This window comes from Chiloscyllium plagiosum, unplaced genomic scaffold (genome assembly GCF_037043375.1).
Source record: "Chiloscyllium plagiosum isolate Xiang-an unplaced genomic scaffold, Cpla_swu_hap1 HiC_scaffold_28, whole genome shotgun sequence".
Taxonomy (NCBI): domain Eukaryota; kingdom Metazoa; phylum Chordata; class Chondrichthyes; order Orectolobiformes; family Hemiscylliidae; genus Chiloscyllium; species Chiloscyllium plagiosum.
Window position 1 is genome coordinate 1,013,166 of NW_028270166.1, and position 17,161 is coordinate 1,030,326.

Genomic DNA, 17,161 nt, shown 5'->3' on the forward strand with positions numbered 1-17,161 from the left:
CTCTGCTCTTCTCCACCCTTCCCTTCTGAGCAACAGGGACTGGCTCCATGCCAGAGGCCTGAACCCCATTGCTTACCCCTGGTAAGTCGTCCCCCCCCACAAGTATCCAAAACGGTATACTTGTTCTTGAGAGGAACGGCCGCAGGGGGTCCCTGCACTGGCTGCTTCCTCCCAGTCCCCATCACTGTCACCCATCTGTCTGCAATCTTTGGAGTTACTACTTCCCTAAAGCTCCGACCTATGACCCCCTCTGCCTCCCGAATGATCCTAACTTCATCCAACTCCAGCTCCAGTTCCCTAACATGGTCTTGGAGGAGCTGGAGATGGGTGCACTTCCTGCAAGTGTTATCAGTAGGGACGACCATGGCATCCCTCACCTCAAACATGTTGCAAGAGGAACATTGCACTGCCTTCACTGCCATCCCTCTAAAAGTAACCTTTTTAAAAAAAAACTAGGTCTAAAGAATAGAACAAGCAAAATGCAGCACTTACCTACTTACCACAACGGGTCTTATTATTAGGTTAGAGGAGGAGGGAGGGTGGGAGGCACTACCTCTGTAGTGCCTCGGGTTCCTCTCCTGCGTGCTTTTATAGGGAAAAAACCTACCCAGGTAAGCTTGCGCTTCACCAGCTTCCGGCTGCCCCTCTGGTCGTCGTCACTTCCCCCTGCTGCTCCCGCTCTTTCTGTGAAGAGAAAAAAGAACACCGCTGCCCGCTACCGGTAAGTAATTTTAAAACAAACTGTCTCACCTTAGCTGTAGCCTTCCGGGTTCGTTTAAACTCAGCTGCTGCTCGCACTCAAAAAAAAACTGTCTTCCTGTTTGTCCTATGTAGTGTTTTGTGCGGTCCTTGCATGGGATTTTGTACACTACATTGGTTTGCACAAAAGAAGTTGCATCAAGACACTGTTCAAAAGGGCCACAACACACTGCAGCACACCAGAACTGCACAAGGAGGAAGAAGAACACCTCTACAATGTATTCACCAAAAACGGATACCCGCGCAATTTCATCAACAGATGCCTAAGGGAAAGACAACGGAACGAGGACATACCACAACCCAAAGGACTTGCCAAACTACCATACATCAAGAGCATTTCTGAACTGACAGCCAGACTACTGTGACCACAAGGACTCATAACAGCACACAAACCAACAGCCAGTCTCAGACAACAACTCACCAGAACAAAGGACCCGATACCCAGCATGAGCAAAACCAATGTAGTGTACAAAATCTCATGCAAGGAAAGGACCGCACAAAACACTACATAGGACAAGCAGGAAGACAGCTAACGATCCGTATCCATGAACACCAACTAGCCACGAAACGACTCGACCAGCTATCCTTAGTAGCCACACACACAGATGACAAGCAACATGATTTCGACTGGGACAACACTACTATTATAGGACAAGCCAAACAGAGAACAGCCAGGGAATTCCTAGAGGCATGGCACTCATCCACTGATTCAATCAATAAGCACATCGACCTGGACCCAATATACCAACCACTGCAGCGGACAGCTGGAACTGACAACTGGAAGCGGCAGAGACAAACCACAATAAATGCCGGAGAAAACATCACAGAAGCGCTTAACAGGAGGCTCCCAAGCACTGAGGATGTCACCCAGACAGGGGACGAAACGTCTGCAACACAAATTCCCAGCTCGGCGAACAGAACCACAACAAAGCTTATGATAGTCGGCACAGAGGCTCAGTGGTTAGCGCTGCTGCCTCACAGCACCAAGGTCCCAGGTTCGATTCCAGCTTCGGGTGACTCTGTGTGGAGTTTTCACATTCTCCCCGTATCTGCGTGGGTTTCCTCCCGCAGTCCAAAGATGTGCAGGCAAGGTGACTTGGCCATGCTAAATTGCCCTTAGTGCTAGATGCATTAGTCAGAGGGAAATGGGTCTGGGTGGATTATTCTTCGGAGGGTCGGTGTGGACTTGTTGGGCTGGGGTGCCTGTTTCCACACGAGGGAATCTAATCCATTGTACCCTGAAGGTGCCTGCACAGATGGATAGAGTGGTCAAGAAGGCATATATGGTATGCTTGCCTTCATCGGACGGGGTATTGAGTATAAGAGCTGGCAGGTCATGTTAAAATTGTACAAGACTTTGGTTCAGCCGCATTTAGAATACGGTGTACAGATCTGGTTGTCACATTACCAAAAGGATGTGGACGCTTTGGAGAGGGTGCAGAGAGGTTTACGAGGATGGTTGCCTGGTATGTAAGGTGCTAGCTATGAAGAGAGGTTGACTAGGTTAGGATTGTTTTCATTAGTAAAAAGAAGAATCGGGGGGACCTGATTGAGGTACAAAATCATGAAGGGTATTGACAGTGTAGATAGAGATAAGCTCTTACTCCAGAGTGAAGGATTCAATAACGAGAGGTCTTGCGTTCAAGGTTAGAGGAGAAAAGTTTAAGGGGGATGCACGCGGCAAGTACTTTACACAGAGAGTGGTAGGTACCTGGGACGCATTGCCATTAGAGGCAGGCACAAGAGATTCATTTAAGGTGCATCTGGACAGATGCATGAGTAGGTGAGGAGCAGAGGGATACAGATGCTTTGGAATTGGGCGATAAGTTTAAGACAGTGGATTTGGATCAGGAAAGGCTTGGAGGGCCGAAGGACCTGTTCCTTGGCTGTAAATTTTCTTTGTTGATTTGGAAGCATTAGCTTTCGGAGCACCGCACCTTAATCAACTACTTTGCACATTCTCCGTGTGTCTGCGTGGGTTTCCTCGGGTGCTCCGGTTTCCCCTCTCAATCCAACGATGTGCAGGTCATGTGAATTGGCCGTGCGAAATTGCCCGTGGTGTTAGGTGCATTAGTCAGAGGGAGATAGATCTGAGTGGGTTACCCTTCGGAGAATTGGTGTAGACTGGTTGGGGGCCGAAGGGCCTGTTTCCACACTGTAGGGAATCTAATCTTAATTTTAAAAAAGAACTCAGTACTGCAGATAGCTTAGAGGAGTACAGAACGTACAGGGATCAAGTGGCGATAAGGAAATGAAAGAGCGTATGACAAAATATTACCAAGTAAGGTCGAGGAAAACCCAATAAAAGCAAATTACTGTGGATGCTGGAATCTGAAACCAAAAGAGAAAATGCTGGAAAGTCTCAGCAGGTCTGGCAGCATCTGTAAGGAGAGAAAAGAGTTGACGTTTCGAGTCTTAACTGACCCTTTGTCAAAGCTCAAAGGAAAACCCAAAGATGCTTTACCAGTATTATATATAAAGACCAAAAGGATAATTAAATAAAAAGTGGGACCCATCACAAATGAAGAACGGAACTTGTGTGAAGATGCAGAGGATATAGAAAGAATTTTAAATGAGTTCTTTGTCTCCATATTCACAAAGGGTAAGGATAATGTGGATATAGCAATCCAAGAAGAGCAGTGTGAAATGTTGGACAAAGTAATCATAATGAAAGAGGAAGGTTTAGAGGAGCCAGAATCCTTGAAAGCTGATAAATTGCCAGATCAGGATGAATTGTTCCTTGGGTGCTGAAGGAGGTGGAAATAGAAGGTGCTCTGAGGATTATTTTCAATCTTCACTAGACACACATAAGGTTCCAGAGACTAGAGGAACGCAAGCGTGGTTCCATCTTTTAAAAAGGATACAAAGGAAATACCAAACAATTTTATAGGCCAATTAGTCTTAATTTGGTGGTGGCAAATCGTTAGAATCAGTCCTGACCGATCAAATAAACTGTCACTTAGAAAGGCATGGATGAGTTAAAGATATAGATGGAATAGTGGAGTGAACAGATAAGAGGCAGATGGAGTTCAACTCTGAAAAATGTGATATTTTGTGTTTATGGAGGTCAAACAGTAAAAAGGAATACACAATAAACATGAATATATGGAGATGAGTAGTTGATGTGAGAGTTCTAAGTGTGCAAGTGCACAGGTCCTTAAAGGTTGCGGTACAGATGGATAAGGTTGTAAAGAAGGCATATGGAATGCCTTCCTTCATTGGCAGAGGTATAGAATACAAAAGTAGGAAATAATGATGAAACTGTACAAGGTGCTGGTGAGGCCACAACTGGAGTGTTGTGTGCATTTCTGGTCACTGCAATACAGGAAAGACTTACTTCCTCTGGAGAGAATGCAGAGAAGATTTACTAAAATGTTGCCAAGGCTGAAGAAATGTAGCTACGCGGAGAGATTGGGGTTGTTTTCCTTGGAACAGAGAAGGCTGAGGGGTGTCATTGAGGTGTACAAAATTGAGGGATAGACAACATGTTTTCCTTGGCAGAGAGTTCATAAACCAGAGGTCATAGATTCAAGCTAAGTGGCTGAAGGATTAGAGGGTGGTGGGTGTCTGGAATTTGCTACCTGAGTTGGTGGTGGAGGCAGAGACCTTTAAACCCTTTTTTAAAAAGTGTATCTGGTTTCCATCATAAGTGTTGTAAGCTGCAGGGCTATGGGCCTTGTGCAGGAAGATGGGATTGAATAGGGCATCTGGGTGTCTTTGGGTCAGCATGGACAAGATGGGACAAATAGCCCCTTCTGCACTGTATTGTTTCTATGGTTTCTTGTTTAAAAAAATTAAACAACCTGAAGGAGGGAAAAAAATGAGAACTGAATGATTTGAGAAACAAAAGGAACACACTGTCAAATCCTGAGGGCTGGTACCATTGATTCATGTCCTGAACATTCTTTTTCTTCTACTCTATGCATAAGACCATTTTTTTTGTTTTTGTGTCTGTTTGCATATATAAGAGCCTACCATGTAAAATTGAACATGCATGGGATTGGGGATAGTGTTCTGGCTTGGAGACAGAAATTGTTGGCAGAAAGTCAACAAAGTGTAGGAATAAACAAGTCGTTTTCTGAGTGGGAGTGATTAATTAGATACCACAGAGATCAGTGCTTGAACCCTAGCTAATCGCAATATAAATGATTTGGATGTGTGAATTAATGTAATATCTCCACATTTAAAAACAACACAAAGCTGCGTGGCAAGGTGAGCTGTGTGGATGATCACAGATGCATCAGTGTGATTTGAACAAGTTGAGAGAGTGGGCAAATGTGTGGTAATGAAGTGTGACATGGATAAATGTGGGGTGGGGTTATCCACTTTAGTAGCAAAACATCAAATTATCATCTGAATGGCAACAGATTGATCAAGGAGGGGTGGTTCAGTGAGACCTGGGTGTCCTTGTACACTAGTTGCAGCAAGTAAACATGTAGGTGCAGTAGACAGTGAAGAAGGCAAATAAAACTGAAAGAACTGCAGATGCTATAAATCCGAAACAAAACCAGAATGCTGGAAAAGCTGAAGGCTCCAGCAGATCTGGCAGCATCTGTGGAAGGACATCAGAGTTGACTTTTCAAATTGAGTGACCCTTCCTCAGAACTGATGGGAGCTAGGAAACATGGTGCATTGCCTTTCAGAGTAAGGAAATTCAAGTACAGCAGCAGGATGTCTTGGTTCAGTTATACAGAGCCTTGGTGAGATCACACCGGGAGTATTATGATGTGGAGGAGCCAGTGTTGCACTGAGTGGACAAAGTTAAACATCACACAACATCAGGTTATATAGTCCAAAAGGTTTATTTGGAAGCACTAGTAGTTGATGAAGGAGCAGTGCTCCGAAAGTTAATGCTTCCAAATAAACAAAGAAAATTTGCAGCCAAGGAACAGGCCCTTCAGCCCTCCAAGCCTTTCCTGATCCAAATCCACTGTCTTAAACCTATCGCCCTATTCCTAAGGATCTGTATCCCTCTGCTCCCCACCTACTCCTGCATCTGTCCAGATGCACCTTAAATGAATCTCTTGTGCCTGCCTCTACTGGCAACGCGTTCCAGGTACCTACCACTCTCTGTGTAAAGTACTTGCCGCATGCATCCCCCTTAAACTTTTCTCCTCTAACCTTGAATGCAAGACCTCTCGTTATTGAATCCTTCACTCTGGAGTAAGAGCTTATCTCTATCTACACTGTCAATACCCTTCATGATTTTGTACCTCAATCAGGTCCCCCCGATTCTTCTTTTTACTAATGAAAACAATCCTAACCTAGTCAACCTCTCTTCAAAGCTAGCACCTTACATACCAGGCAACCATCCTCGTAAACCTCTCTGCACCCTCTCCAAAGCGTCCACATCCTTTTGGTAATGTGGCGACCAGAACTGTACACCGTATTCTAAATGCGGCTGAACCAAAGTCTTGTACAATTTTAACATGACCTGCCAGCTCTTGTACTCAATACCCTGTCTGATGAAGGCAAGCATACCATATGCCTTCTTGACCACTCTATCCATCTGTGCAGGCACCTTCAGGGTACAATGGATTAGATTAGATTCCCTAGTGTGGAAACGGGCACCCCAGCCCAACAAGTCCACACTGACTCTCCGAAGAGTAACCCACCCAGACCCATTTCCCTCTGACTAATGCACCTAGCACTATGGGCAATTCAGCATGGCCAATTCACCTTGCCTGCACATCTTTGGACTGCAGGAGAAAACCCATGCAGACACTGGGTGAATGTGAAAATTCCACACAGACAGTCACCCGAGGCTGGAAACGAACCTGGGACCCTAGTGCTGTGCTAACCACTGAGCCACTGTGCCGCCTTGTGAACTCCCAGATCTCTCTGCTCATCAACTTTTCCCAAGGCTCTTCCAGTATAGCTCGCTGTAGAATTAGACTTCCCAAATGCATCACCTCACATTTGCCCAGATTGAACTCCATCTGCCACTTTACCGCCCAATTTTCCAGTCTATCTATATTCTCCTGTATTCTTTGACAGTCCCTATGCTTCTGCTACTCCACCAATCTTCATGTAATCTACAGACTTACTGATCAGACCACCAATGCCCTCTTCCAGATCATTTATATATATCACAAGCAACAGTGGCCCCAACACTGATCCCTGACATCAGGCTCACTGATCTAGTTACCTGGAATATCCCTACTACCCTTCTTGAACAGGGTGACATTAGCAACTCTCCAGTCCTCCGACACTTGACCTGTGTTTAAGGATACTACAAAGATATCTGTCAGGGCCCCAGCTATTTCCCCTCTCGCCTCCCTCAGCAACCTGGGATAGATCCCATCCAGTCCTGGGGATTTGTCAACCTTAATATCCTTTAGTCTACTCAACACATCCTCCCTCCTTTATGTTAATGTGATCCAAAGTAATCAAACTTCTATCTCTAATCTCAACATTCATCATGTCCCTCTCCTCCGAGAACACTGATGTAAAGTAATCATTCAGAATCTCACCCATTCTCTCCGGTTCGACACACAATCGTGCTTCCTTATCCTTTAGTGGGCCAACCCTTTCTCTAGTTACCCTCTTGCTTCTTATATATGAATAAAAGGCCTTGAGATTCTCCTTAATTCTGCTCACTAAAATTATTTCATGACCCCTTTTAGCCTGCTTGCGTCCTTGTTTAAGATTGGTCCTACTCTCCCGATATTCCTCCAAAGCCTGTTCTGTTCTTAGCTGCCTGGACCTTATGTAGGCTTCCTTTTTCCTCTTGGCTAGTTGCACGATTTCTCCTGTCATCCACGGTTCACAAATCTTGCCTTTCCTATGCCTTGTTTTCAAAGGGACATGCCTATCCTGTCCTATCTTCAACCTATCTTTGAAAACCTCCCACATATTAAATGTGGACTTCCCTTCAAATAGCTGCTCCCAATCCACATTTCCCAACTTCTGCTGAATTGGTCTTGGCCCAGTTTAGTACTCTTCCCTTAGGACCACTCTCATCCTTGTCTACGAGTATTCTAAAACTTACAGAATTGTGGTCACATTTCCCAAAGAAATGCCCACTGCAACTTCCACCACCTGACTCATTCCCCAACACCAGGTCCAGTACGGCCTGTTCCCTAGTTGGACTATTGACATACTGCTCTAGAAAACTTGCCTGGATGCTCCTTGCAAATTCTGACCCATCCAGACTTCTGACGCTAAGTGTATCCCAGTCAGTGTTGGGAAAATTAAAATCTCCCATCACCACCCCCCCATTGGCTTGACATCTTTCCATAATCTGTTCACCTATTTGTTCTTCTACCTCATGCTCACTGTTGGGAGGCCTGTAATACAGCCTTAACAATGTAATTGCACCCTTCTTATTTCTCAGCTCTGCCCATAATGCCTCACTGCTCAAGCCCTCCATAGTGTCCTCCTTTAGCACAGCTGTGATAGCATCCCTGACCAGCAATGCAACTCCACCCCCACATCCCTCTTTTTACTTCCCTCCTTGTCCTGTCTGAAGCATCTCTATCCTGGAACATTTTGTTGCCATTCATGCCCTTCCTTCAACCAAGTCTCTGTGATCATAATTACGTCATACTCCCAGGCACCAATCCAAACCCTAAGTTCATCTGCCTTACTCACTATACTCCTTGCATAAAGTATATGCCCTTCAGACCACCAGTTCTTTTGCGTTCATCTGTTGTCTGCCTACTCTCCACTTAGTAATGCTAACTTCATGATCCTGTTCCTTACTGTCTCTAGTTTCCACTTTGCTGTCTACTAGTCTTCTCTTCTGGTTCCCAGCCCCCTGCCACTTAGTTTAAACCCTCCACAACAACAGTAGCAAAAACTCCGCCAAAGACACTAGTTCCAGTCTGGTTCAGGTGTAGACCAGCCAATTTGTAATAGTCCCAATGTCCCACAAATATGAACCTGTCCATCCTACACCATCCCTCAAGCCACGTGTTCATCCTGCCTATTCTTTCATTTCTACCCTGGCTAGCACATGGCACTGGTAGCAATCCTGAGATCACTACCTTTGAGGTCCTCCTCTTTAACTTCTCTCTTCGCTCCCTGAATTCTGCTTTCAGGACCTCATCTCGTTTCTTTACTTAAATCTTTGGTGCCTATATGCACCATGACAACTGGCTGTTCACCCTCCCCTTTCAGAATGTTCTGCAGTCAATCAGTGACATCCTTGACCCAAGTACCTGGGAGGCAACATACCATCCAGGATTCTCGTTTTCGGCCACAGAACCGCCTATCTACTTCCCTTACAATAGAATCCTTATGATTATGGCCCTACGAGTCTCTTTCCCACCTTCTGAACAGCAGTGCCCGCCCCGGTGCCATGATCCTGGCAATTGCTGCCCTCCCCTGGTGAGCCATCTCCCCCAGCAGTGTCCAAAACGATATACCTATTTTGGAGGGAGATGATAATGTACAGTGTGACCAGTTCACTTAACCTGTCATTCACAACCTCCTCAGCAACGCAGATGCTCCACATTAAGTCCATCTGCAGCTCCAGAGCCACCATGCGGTCGAACAAAGCTGCATCTGGGCACACGTTTTGCAAGTGTAAGAGTCAGGGATGTTAGCTACGTCCCTGAACTCCAACATCAAGCAAGAGACACATGACACGGGTCTGAGGTTATAAGCCTTAGCCGGCACGGTGGCACAGTGGTTAGCACTGCTGCCTCACAGCGCCAGAGACCCGGGTTCAATTCCCGCCTCAGGCGACTGACTGTGTGGAGTTTGCACATTCTCCCCGTGACTGTGTGGAGTTTGCACATTCTCCCCGTGTCTGTGTGGGTTTCCTCTGGGTGCTCCGGTTTCCTCCCACAGTCCAAAGATGTGCAGGTTAGGTGAATTGGCCATGCTAAATTGCCCGTCGTGTTAGGTGAAGTAGTAAATGTAGGGGAATGGGTCTGAGTGGGTTGCGCTTTGGCGGGTCAATGTGGACTTGTTGGGCCGAAGGGCCTGTTTCCACACTGTAAATAATCTAATCTTATCTAATCTTAATTCAACTAACTAAACTTAATTCAACTTAAATATATAAAAGAAAAGAAAAAGCCTTACCTTACAGAGTCCTTTGCTTCTGAATAGAGGAGGGGAGCAGGAGGGAGCTACAGCATGTGTAGTATCTTGGGTTTAGCTGCTGTCCAAATATATACTAAGTCCTTACCTTCCTGGCAATCTCCTGGTCCCAAGCATCACCTTCGCTCTGTCTCCTGCTGCTCCTTGACAGGAAAAAGCTGTTGGACTATAACCTTGTGTTGGGTGATTTTAACTGGAGTTTTGACAAAGGATCAGTTAGACTCGAAACGTCAGCTCTTTTCTCTCCTTACAGATGCTGCCAGATCTGCTGAGATTTTCCAGCATTTTCTCTTTTGGTTTCAGTTTCCAGCATCTGCAGTAATTTGCTTTTATTCAGAAATAACAAGGATTTGCAGTATGGTATTGGTAACTAATGAACGTGATGAAAAGGGCAGGTTAGGTACTGCAGATAATAAATGCCACTGGAAATTTCCTGTGGAAGGCCGAGTTGTCCCTGATGGTCTTAAGTGAACTTTCAAAGCTCAGGTTGATTCAATTGGTAGGTAAACTGGATGTATTGGTTTGACAGTGCTCAGAAGGTAGAAGTACTTCTAGTACTCACACACCACTCACGTTTAGTGGCAATGCAAGTAAGATTAGGTAATCTGATAGTGAAACATTTAAATTAGATACAGGACATTGTTGCTGGGACTGGATTATAGGGGTATAAGGAGAGGCTGAATCAACTGGGGCTATTTTCCCTGGAGTGGTGGAGGTTGAAAGGTGATCTTATAGAGATTTATAAAATTATTAGAGGCATAGTAAAGCCCTGCATGGCGGAGTCCAAAACTGGAGGGCGTTAGTTTATGGTGAGAGGAGAAAGATTTTACAAGGACCTGAAGGGTAGCTTTTTCATGCAGACGGTGATACATGTATAGAATGAGCTGGTGGAGGCTGGTACAGTTACAACATTAAAGAGGATGTTGGTGTATATCTGAATGGGTATATGAATAGAAAGGGTTTGAACGGATATGGGCTAAATGCTGGTAATTGGGACAAGGTCTGATTGGGATGTCTGGTTGGCATGGACAAGTTGGACCAAAGGATCTGTTTCTGTGCTGTATAACTATGACTCTAAATGCTTCCTTTATCCTCTGCTCCTTTGAGTGAATTGAGTGGACTTGCGCTTTTCCAAGCTACCCTCTTTTTCCTAATCTACATATGAAATCCCTTGAGATCCTCCTTAATCCTACTTGCCTTGGATATTTCATGGTCCCTTTCGCCCTCCTGAATTCTTATTTAAATCCTAGCCTGCTTTCTTTTTATTCCTCAAGAGCCTTCTCAGTTTCCTAAACCTTATATATGCTTTCTTTCTCTTTTTGACTAAATTTTCAACATTTCTTGTCATCCAGGGTTCCCAACTCTTGCCTTATCTTTCGTCCTCACAGGAACATGCTAATCCTGAACTCTGATAAGATAGCCTTTAAAAAACTCCCACATGTCAGATGTGGATTTACCCTCAAACAGTTGCCCCAATCTTAATTTCTCCAGTTCCTGCCTAATACTGTTATAATTTGCCTTACCCCAGTTTAGCAACAATCGACAATAGATTTGTGGTTATCATTGCACTCTTAATTCCAGATTTTTTTTTTATTGAGTTAAATTCCACCATCTGCCATGGCAGGATTTGAACCTGGGTGTCCAGATTATTACCTGAATATCTGGATTAATAGTCTAGTTATAATACCACAAGGCCATCAGCTCTTCATTGAACTTACCTATTCCTCTATCTCCCACTGGCTTTTGGGAGTCATTTGTATAGTGTCATCAAGGTGATTGAACCTTTCTTATTCCTGAATTTTATTCATATTGCCTCAATGGATGAGTCCTCCTAGATATCCTTTCTCAGTGCAATTGTGACATTCTCCTTAATCGGTAATTAATATTTCCCAGATCCTTTTACATCCCTGTATCACGGCTGGAATACCTGAACTAAGGAACATTGAGCTACCATTCTCTGAACCAAATTTCTCTAATTACTGCAACATCATAGTTCCATGTACTCGTCTAGGCTGTAAGCTCATCTGCCTTATCCGTTATACTCCTTGTGCTTAAATAATACGTTTCACATTGCTAGTCCCACATGCCCATTAACCTAGTCCTGTCTGTTTTTACGTATTAGACTTACTTGACAACCTCTATTATCTCCTCAGTCTCTGTGCATGATGACTGACTGCTCTGGTTCCCACACCCCCACCACAGTAGTTTAAATCCTCCTCAGTAGCACTAGCAAACTTCCCGGCAAGGACTTTGGTGCTCTTCCAGTTTTGGTACAATCATCCTTCTTGTTAGGTTCCTTCTGTCGTAGAACAGATCTCAAATGATACAGCTATCTGAAGCCCTCCCTCCTACATCATTTCATTAGCCACATATTCAATTGTGTTATCTTCCTATTTCTGGCCTTATTAGTACGTGGCATCGGGGGGTCATCCCAAGATTACAATCTGAGAGGTCCTGCATTTCAATTTACCACCCATCTCCCTAAATTCCCTTTACAAGACCTCATCTCTCTTCCGAAGTATGTCATTAGTACCAATGTGGATCAGGAAATCAGGCTCCAAACCCTCTCCTTTTAGAATTTCCTGTGCCCACTCAGAGACATCCTTGATCCTTGGATCCAGGGACACAACATACTATCTTGAATAGTTTTAAAATAGTTATGGGACAGGATAGGCCCAGTCCACAGGTTAAAGTTCTAAATTGGGCAAGGCCAGTTTTGATATCAGACGCACCTGTCAAAAGTTGTTTGAGAGAGGCTGTACACAGGTAAGGGGACATCTGGCAAGTGGGAGGCTTTCAAAAGTGAGATAATGAGTTCAGGGTCAGCATTTTCATGCTAGGGTGAAGGACAAGGCTGGCAGGAGTAAGGAACACTGGCTGACTAGAAATATTGAGGCTCTGGTCAAGAAAAAGGACGCAAATGCATAAAGTAGATTAATCGCAGGACCTGATCAAGTGTATCTTAGGGCATTGTGGGAAGCTAAGGAAGAAATTGCAGGGTCACAAGCAGAGACCTTTGTATCATTGACAGCCATGGGTGAGGTGCCTGAAAGCTTGAGCATGCCATTATTTGAGAAAGGCTGCAAGGAAAACCCAGACCAGTGAGCCCTTCGTCATTGGTAGCTAAGTTGTTGAAGGGAATTCTGAGAGACCGGATCTAAATGATTAGGGATAGCCCACATGGCTTTGTGCGTGGAAAATAGTGTCTCATAAGTTTGATTTTGTTCCTTTTTTGAAGAAGTGACCCAGAAGATAGATGAAGACAAGGCAGTAGACTTTGTCTACATGGACTTTAGCAAGGTCTTCAACAAGAAACCACATGGCATATTGGTTAGTAAAGTTGTATCACATGATATCCAGGGACAGCTAGCCAATTGAATACAAAATTGGCTTAGCAGTAGGAGACAGGGTGGTGGTAGAGGGTTGTTGTTCAGACTAGAAGCCTGTGACCAGTGGTGTGTCATAAGCATCAGTACTGGATCCACTGTTATTTGTCATTTATGCAAATGATTTGGATGAGAATATAGGTGGCATGGTTGGTAAGTTTGCAGATGACTGCAAGATTGGTAGTCTCATGGTCAGTGAAGAAGGTTATCTATGATTGCAACAGGATCTTGAACAATTAGGTCAGTGGATCGAGAAATAGCAAGTGGAGTTTAATTCTGATAAATGCAAGATGTTGTATTTTGGTAAGACAAACCAGGACAGGCCTTTTGCATTTAATGGTCGTCCTTGGCGAGTATTGTTGAACAGAGAGCTAGGGGTGCAGGTGCATAGTTCCTTGAAGGTGGTGTCACAGGTAGACCGTGCGATAAAGAAAGCGTTTGACATGCTTGCCTTCGTTGATCAGTGCATTGAATGCAGGAATTGGGAGGTTGTCTTACTGCTCTGTAAGACATTGGAAAGGCCACATTTGGAGTAGTACTTACAATTCTGGTTGCCCTGCTTTGGAAGGATGTTTTTAGATGGAAAGGGTGCAAAAAAGAATTAAAAGGATGTTACCGAGACTGGAAGATTTGAGTTGTAAGGAGAGTCTGGATCGGCTGGGACTTTTTTCCCATGAAGTGTAGGGTGCTGAGGGGTGACCTGATAGAAGTTCATAAAATCAATAGGGTAATAGATAAAGTGATTAGTCAAGGTCTTTTCCCTAGGGCAGGGAAGTCCAAATCTAGAGGATGTAGGTTTAAGGTGAGAGGGGAAGGATTTAAAAAGGACCCGAGGGGTAACCTTTTCATATAGAGGGTGGTGCAGATATGGAATGAACCATCAGAGGAGGTTGTAGAGAGGTACAGTTACACCATTTAAAAGACGCTTGGACAGGTACATGCAAAGGAAAGGTTTATAGGGATATGGGCCAAACGCAGACAAATGGGGCTAGTTTAGTTTGGGAAACCTGGTTGGCATGGGCAAGTGGATTGAAGGGTCTGTTTTCATGCTGTGTGATTCTATGGCAGATATTGAGAGTTCACCACTATAGATAGCAAGGAGGTGCATTGAAAGTGCATGGGTGAAATTAAAAATAATATTAGAAATGCAAAGAAGGAATGGAAAAGTTTTGGCAAGTGAAATAAACTGAAATACAAAGCGACTTATTATAAATACATAAACATCAAGTGGATAATGGCAAAAAACAAAAAGGGAACTTGTTTTTTGAGGTGGAAGTTGTGGCATGATTTTTACTGAATACTTCACATGCCTCTTCATTAAGGAGACGAGTTGATGATTAAGGGCAGTACCAGTGGATGAGTAATCCCAAGACTTAGGCTAGTGCTTGTGCATCCAAATCCCACCATGGAATCTAGGACTCAAATGTAGATTTTAGTAATAATGACGATGAGGTTATTGTTGAATGTTGCTTTAATTAAAAAAAAATCTGATTCACTAATGTTCTGCCAACAGATCCTGGTCTGATGTTATTGTGTGTCCGGCCGCACTAATATAACTGGCTCTTAACTGCCCTCTGAAATGGCCTAGCAAGCCTGTTCAAGGACAATTGGAAATGGGAAGCAAGTCCTGGGCTTACTAGCAACACCCACACTTCATGAAAGAATAAATTAAAAGAAAAAGGAATGTATGCAAATATTATAGTTGAGGAGGAGTAAAAAAATTAAATGAACATAATCAAAACAGAAATATTAAGGGATTAGCATTCTTTGAAACTAAATAAATAACCAGACCGGATGAAATGTGTTCAAAACTGTTCATAGAAATGAGGAGAAAAATAGAAGCGGCTCTGACCAATGTTTTCCAACCTTCTCTGGCTGCAAAAGCATGGAAAAAATTGTTCTATTGTTTAAAAATCAAGTATGGGTACGAATGAGTGATGTGTCAGTCAGGCTAACCTCAGTAGTCTACATTTGATTAGAAAGGTGTAGTGATTATGATGAAAATCAGCCAGATGGACCTCACGGAATGCATTCCTAGATTGGGGCTTGTCCAGTCAGGGAGCCCTGGCTGACAGATTATAAACAGGAGTGTCAGAGGTGCTGTTCACTCTGAGAGCTGGCTCTGTGGAAGCTGGACCAGCATCAAGTACTTTCACATATAAATAAAGTGATTTGGTGATAGACCAGCCTCTCTGGAGTCATCTCAGTAGCAACAAGAGTGGGATAATGATATTGGAGCAAATGAAAAGCAGGGAGTAATTCTCCTGACTCCTTGTGGACCCGCAGTTTTTTCAGTTGTGAGGAACCTAAATTTTCCTGAGACACCAGATACTAAAACCTTCAACAGTTGACAGATTTGATCAAGGAATATTATGACCCTAAGACTCCTCTAATTCTGAGATGAAATTGGTTTTAGTTGGCAGTTTGAGAACCAGGGGAATCTATGTTGGAAGATTTGACAAGGTTAAGATGGCTGCATGTGACTTTGGTTTAATCATTAATGTGTTACTGAGAGACCATTTGGTATGTAGGATTAATGACATAACTAGGCAAAGGGGATGACCATCTGAAGCCCATTTGGACTTTAAACAGGCACCACAATTGGCTTTGTCATTAGAAAATGCAGCAAATTTCAAATGGAGTTTGAGGGTATGCTAATGGACCTGGACGCCACTTGAGTGAAACTAATTGCATAGCCTCACTGAGGGCATACCTTGAACAGAGGAGCTCTGGATCAGCCACAGTAAAAGCCCCAAAACAAAGCCAATCTTCAGCCAAACAAGTTAACATTTTATTCAGGATTTGGGCTGGCAAGCCATTATAGTTGCTGCCAGTATGTAAACTCTAGACAGCAATAGAGTCCCACTTGGCCTGAATTGTGTAAGAGAACTCAAAGGCCAGTATCCAGTCGAGTGCACACTGTGAAAGCCCACCTACATCTGGCATGGAACAGTTAAATTGCTGAGCAACACCCAAATCAGAGCCAATCAAATTAAATGGTCACAGAGAACGGGCCATTATTTATCAGCAGAGAATGAGAGTATTTCCTAAAGTCAAATGGCATTCAGCATATAAGGGCAGCTCCATATCATCCATCATCCAGTGATCCAGCAGTCTAAACTTTGAAGGCAGGCTTAAAGAAACCGCCTACAATTTCACTCAATACCAAACTGCCCTGGTTCCCATTTGATGCAGGACCACCCCTCATGCAACTACAGGGATAACTCCAGCAGACTTGCTAATGGAGAGAAAGTTAAATCTGATCTTCCTCGACCTGGGGAGGGTGAAACAACACCCGGAATGCCAGTGCCAGACACCAGACTCCTCTAAACGAGAGAATGACTTTACTTCAGGGGATGAAGTTTGGTGCTGAAACCATAGACAAAGACCCTCCATGGTCCTGGATCAGTGGTGCTGGAAGAGCACAGCAATTCAGGCAGCATCCGAGGACAGGCAAAATCGACGTTTCGGGCAAAAGCCCTTCATCAGGAATAAAAGCATGGGTCAACGGGCAATGTTGAAGCGAGATCAGGTCCCATGACGTACAAAGTTGGCAGCGGAGACGGTCCTGAACAAGCATGTAGACCGTATGAAAGCTGCAAACTCTCAAATGAAAATGGAGCAAAACATACCCAACCCCTCAGAAGAGCTGGAAAATCTCTCAGAGCCTGTGGGTTGTCTCCTTCCATCTGGTGTCTTAGAAACCTCAGAGTCTGAGATGGACACAGCGGATACCATAGCCTCAATGCCTTTACTAACTGAAGAAGAGGATGAATTTCCCCCAAGGTCCTCCAGGTCCAATATTTGCACTATGTTCTGGTTCACACGGCCCATATCTGAGGCTGAGTTGGAGGAACCGGACCCATTGCAGAAACACCCCAGGAGACGCTACAAGTAAAAGAACCACCTATGTCTCTGGACTTAGAAGATAACGGAGGTTGTGATTGTTTCGAGGTCAACCAGATGGA

At 44.2% G+C, this 17,161-nt stretch overlaps 1 protein-coding gene across 4 annotated transcripts in view; it reads left to right on the forward strand.

The window, feature by feature from the left end:
* Positions 1-17,161, forward strand: part of LOC122565518 (CREB-regulated transcription coactivator 1-like) — a 158,355-nt gene that overhangs the window by 125,229 nt on the left and 15,965 nt on the right. The window contains exon 14 of one of the 4 annotated variants that reach the window (XM_043721566.2): positions 14,707-14,969. The exons of the other annotated variants lie outside the window; for them this stretch is intronic. Within the exon in view, the coding sequence (XP_043577501.1) occupies positions 14,707-14,744 (38 nt within the window). The 3' untranslated portion in view covers positions 14,745-14,969. Of the gene's footprint in view, positions 1-14,706; positions 14,970-17,161 lie in introns of those variants that run through there. 4 annotated transcript variants of the gene reach the window in all.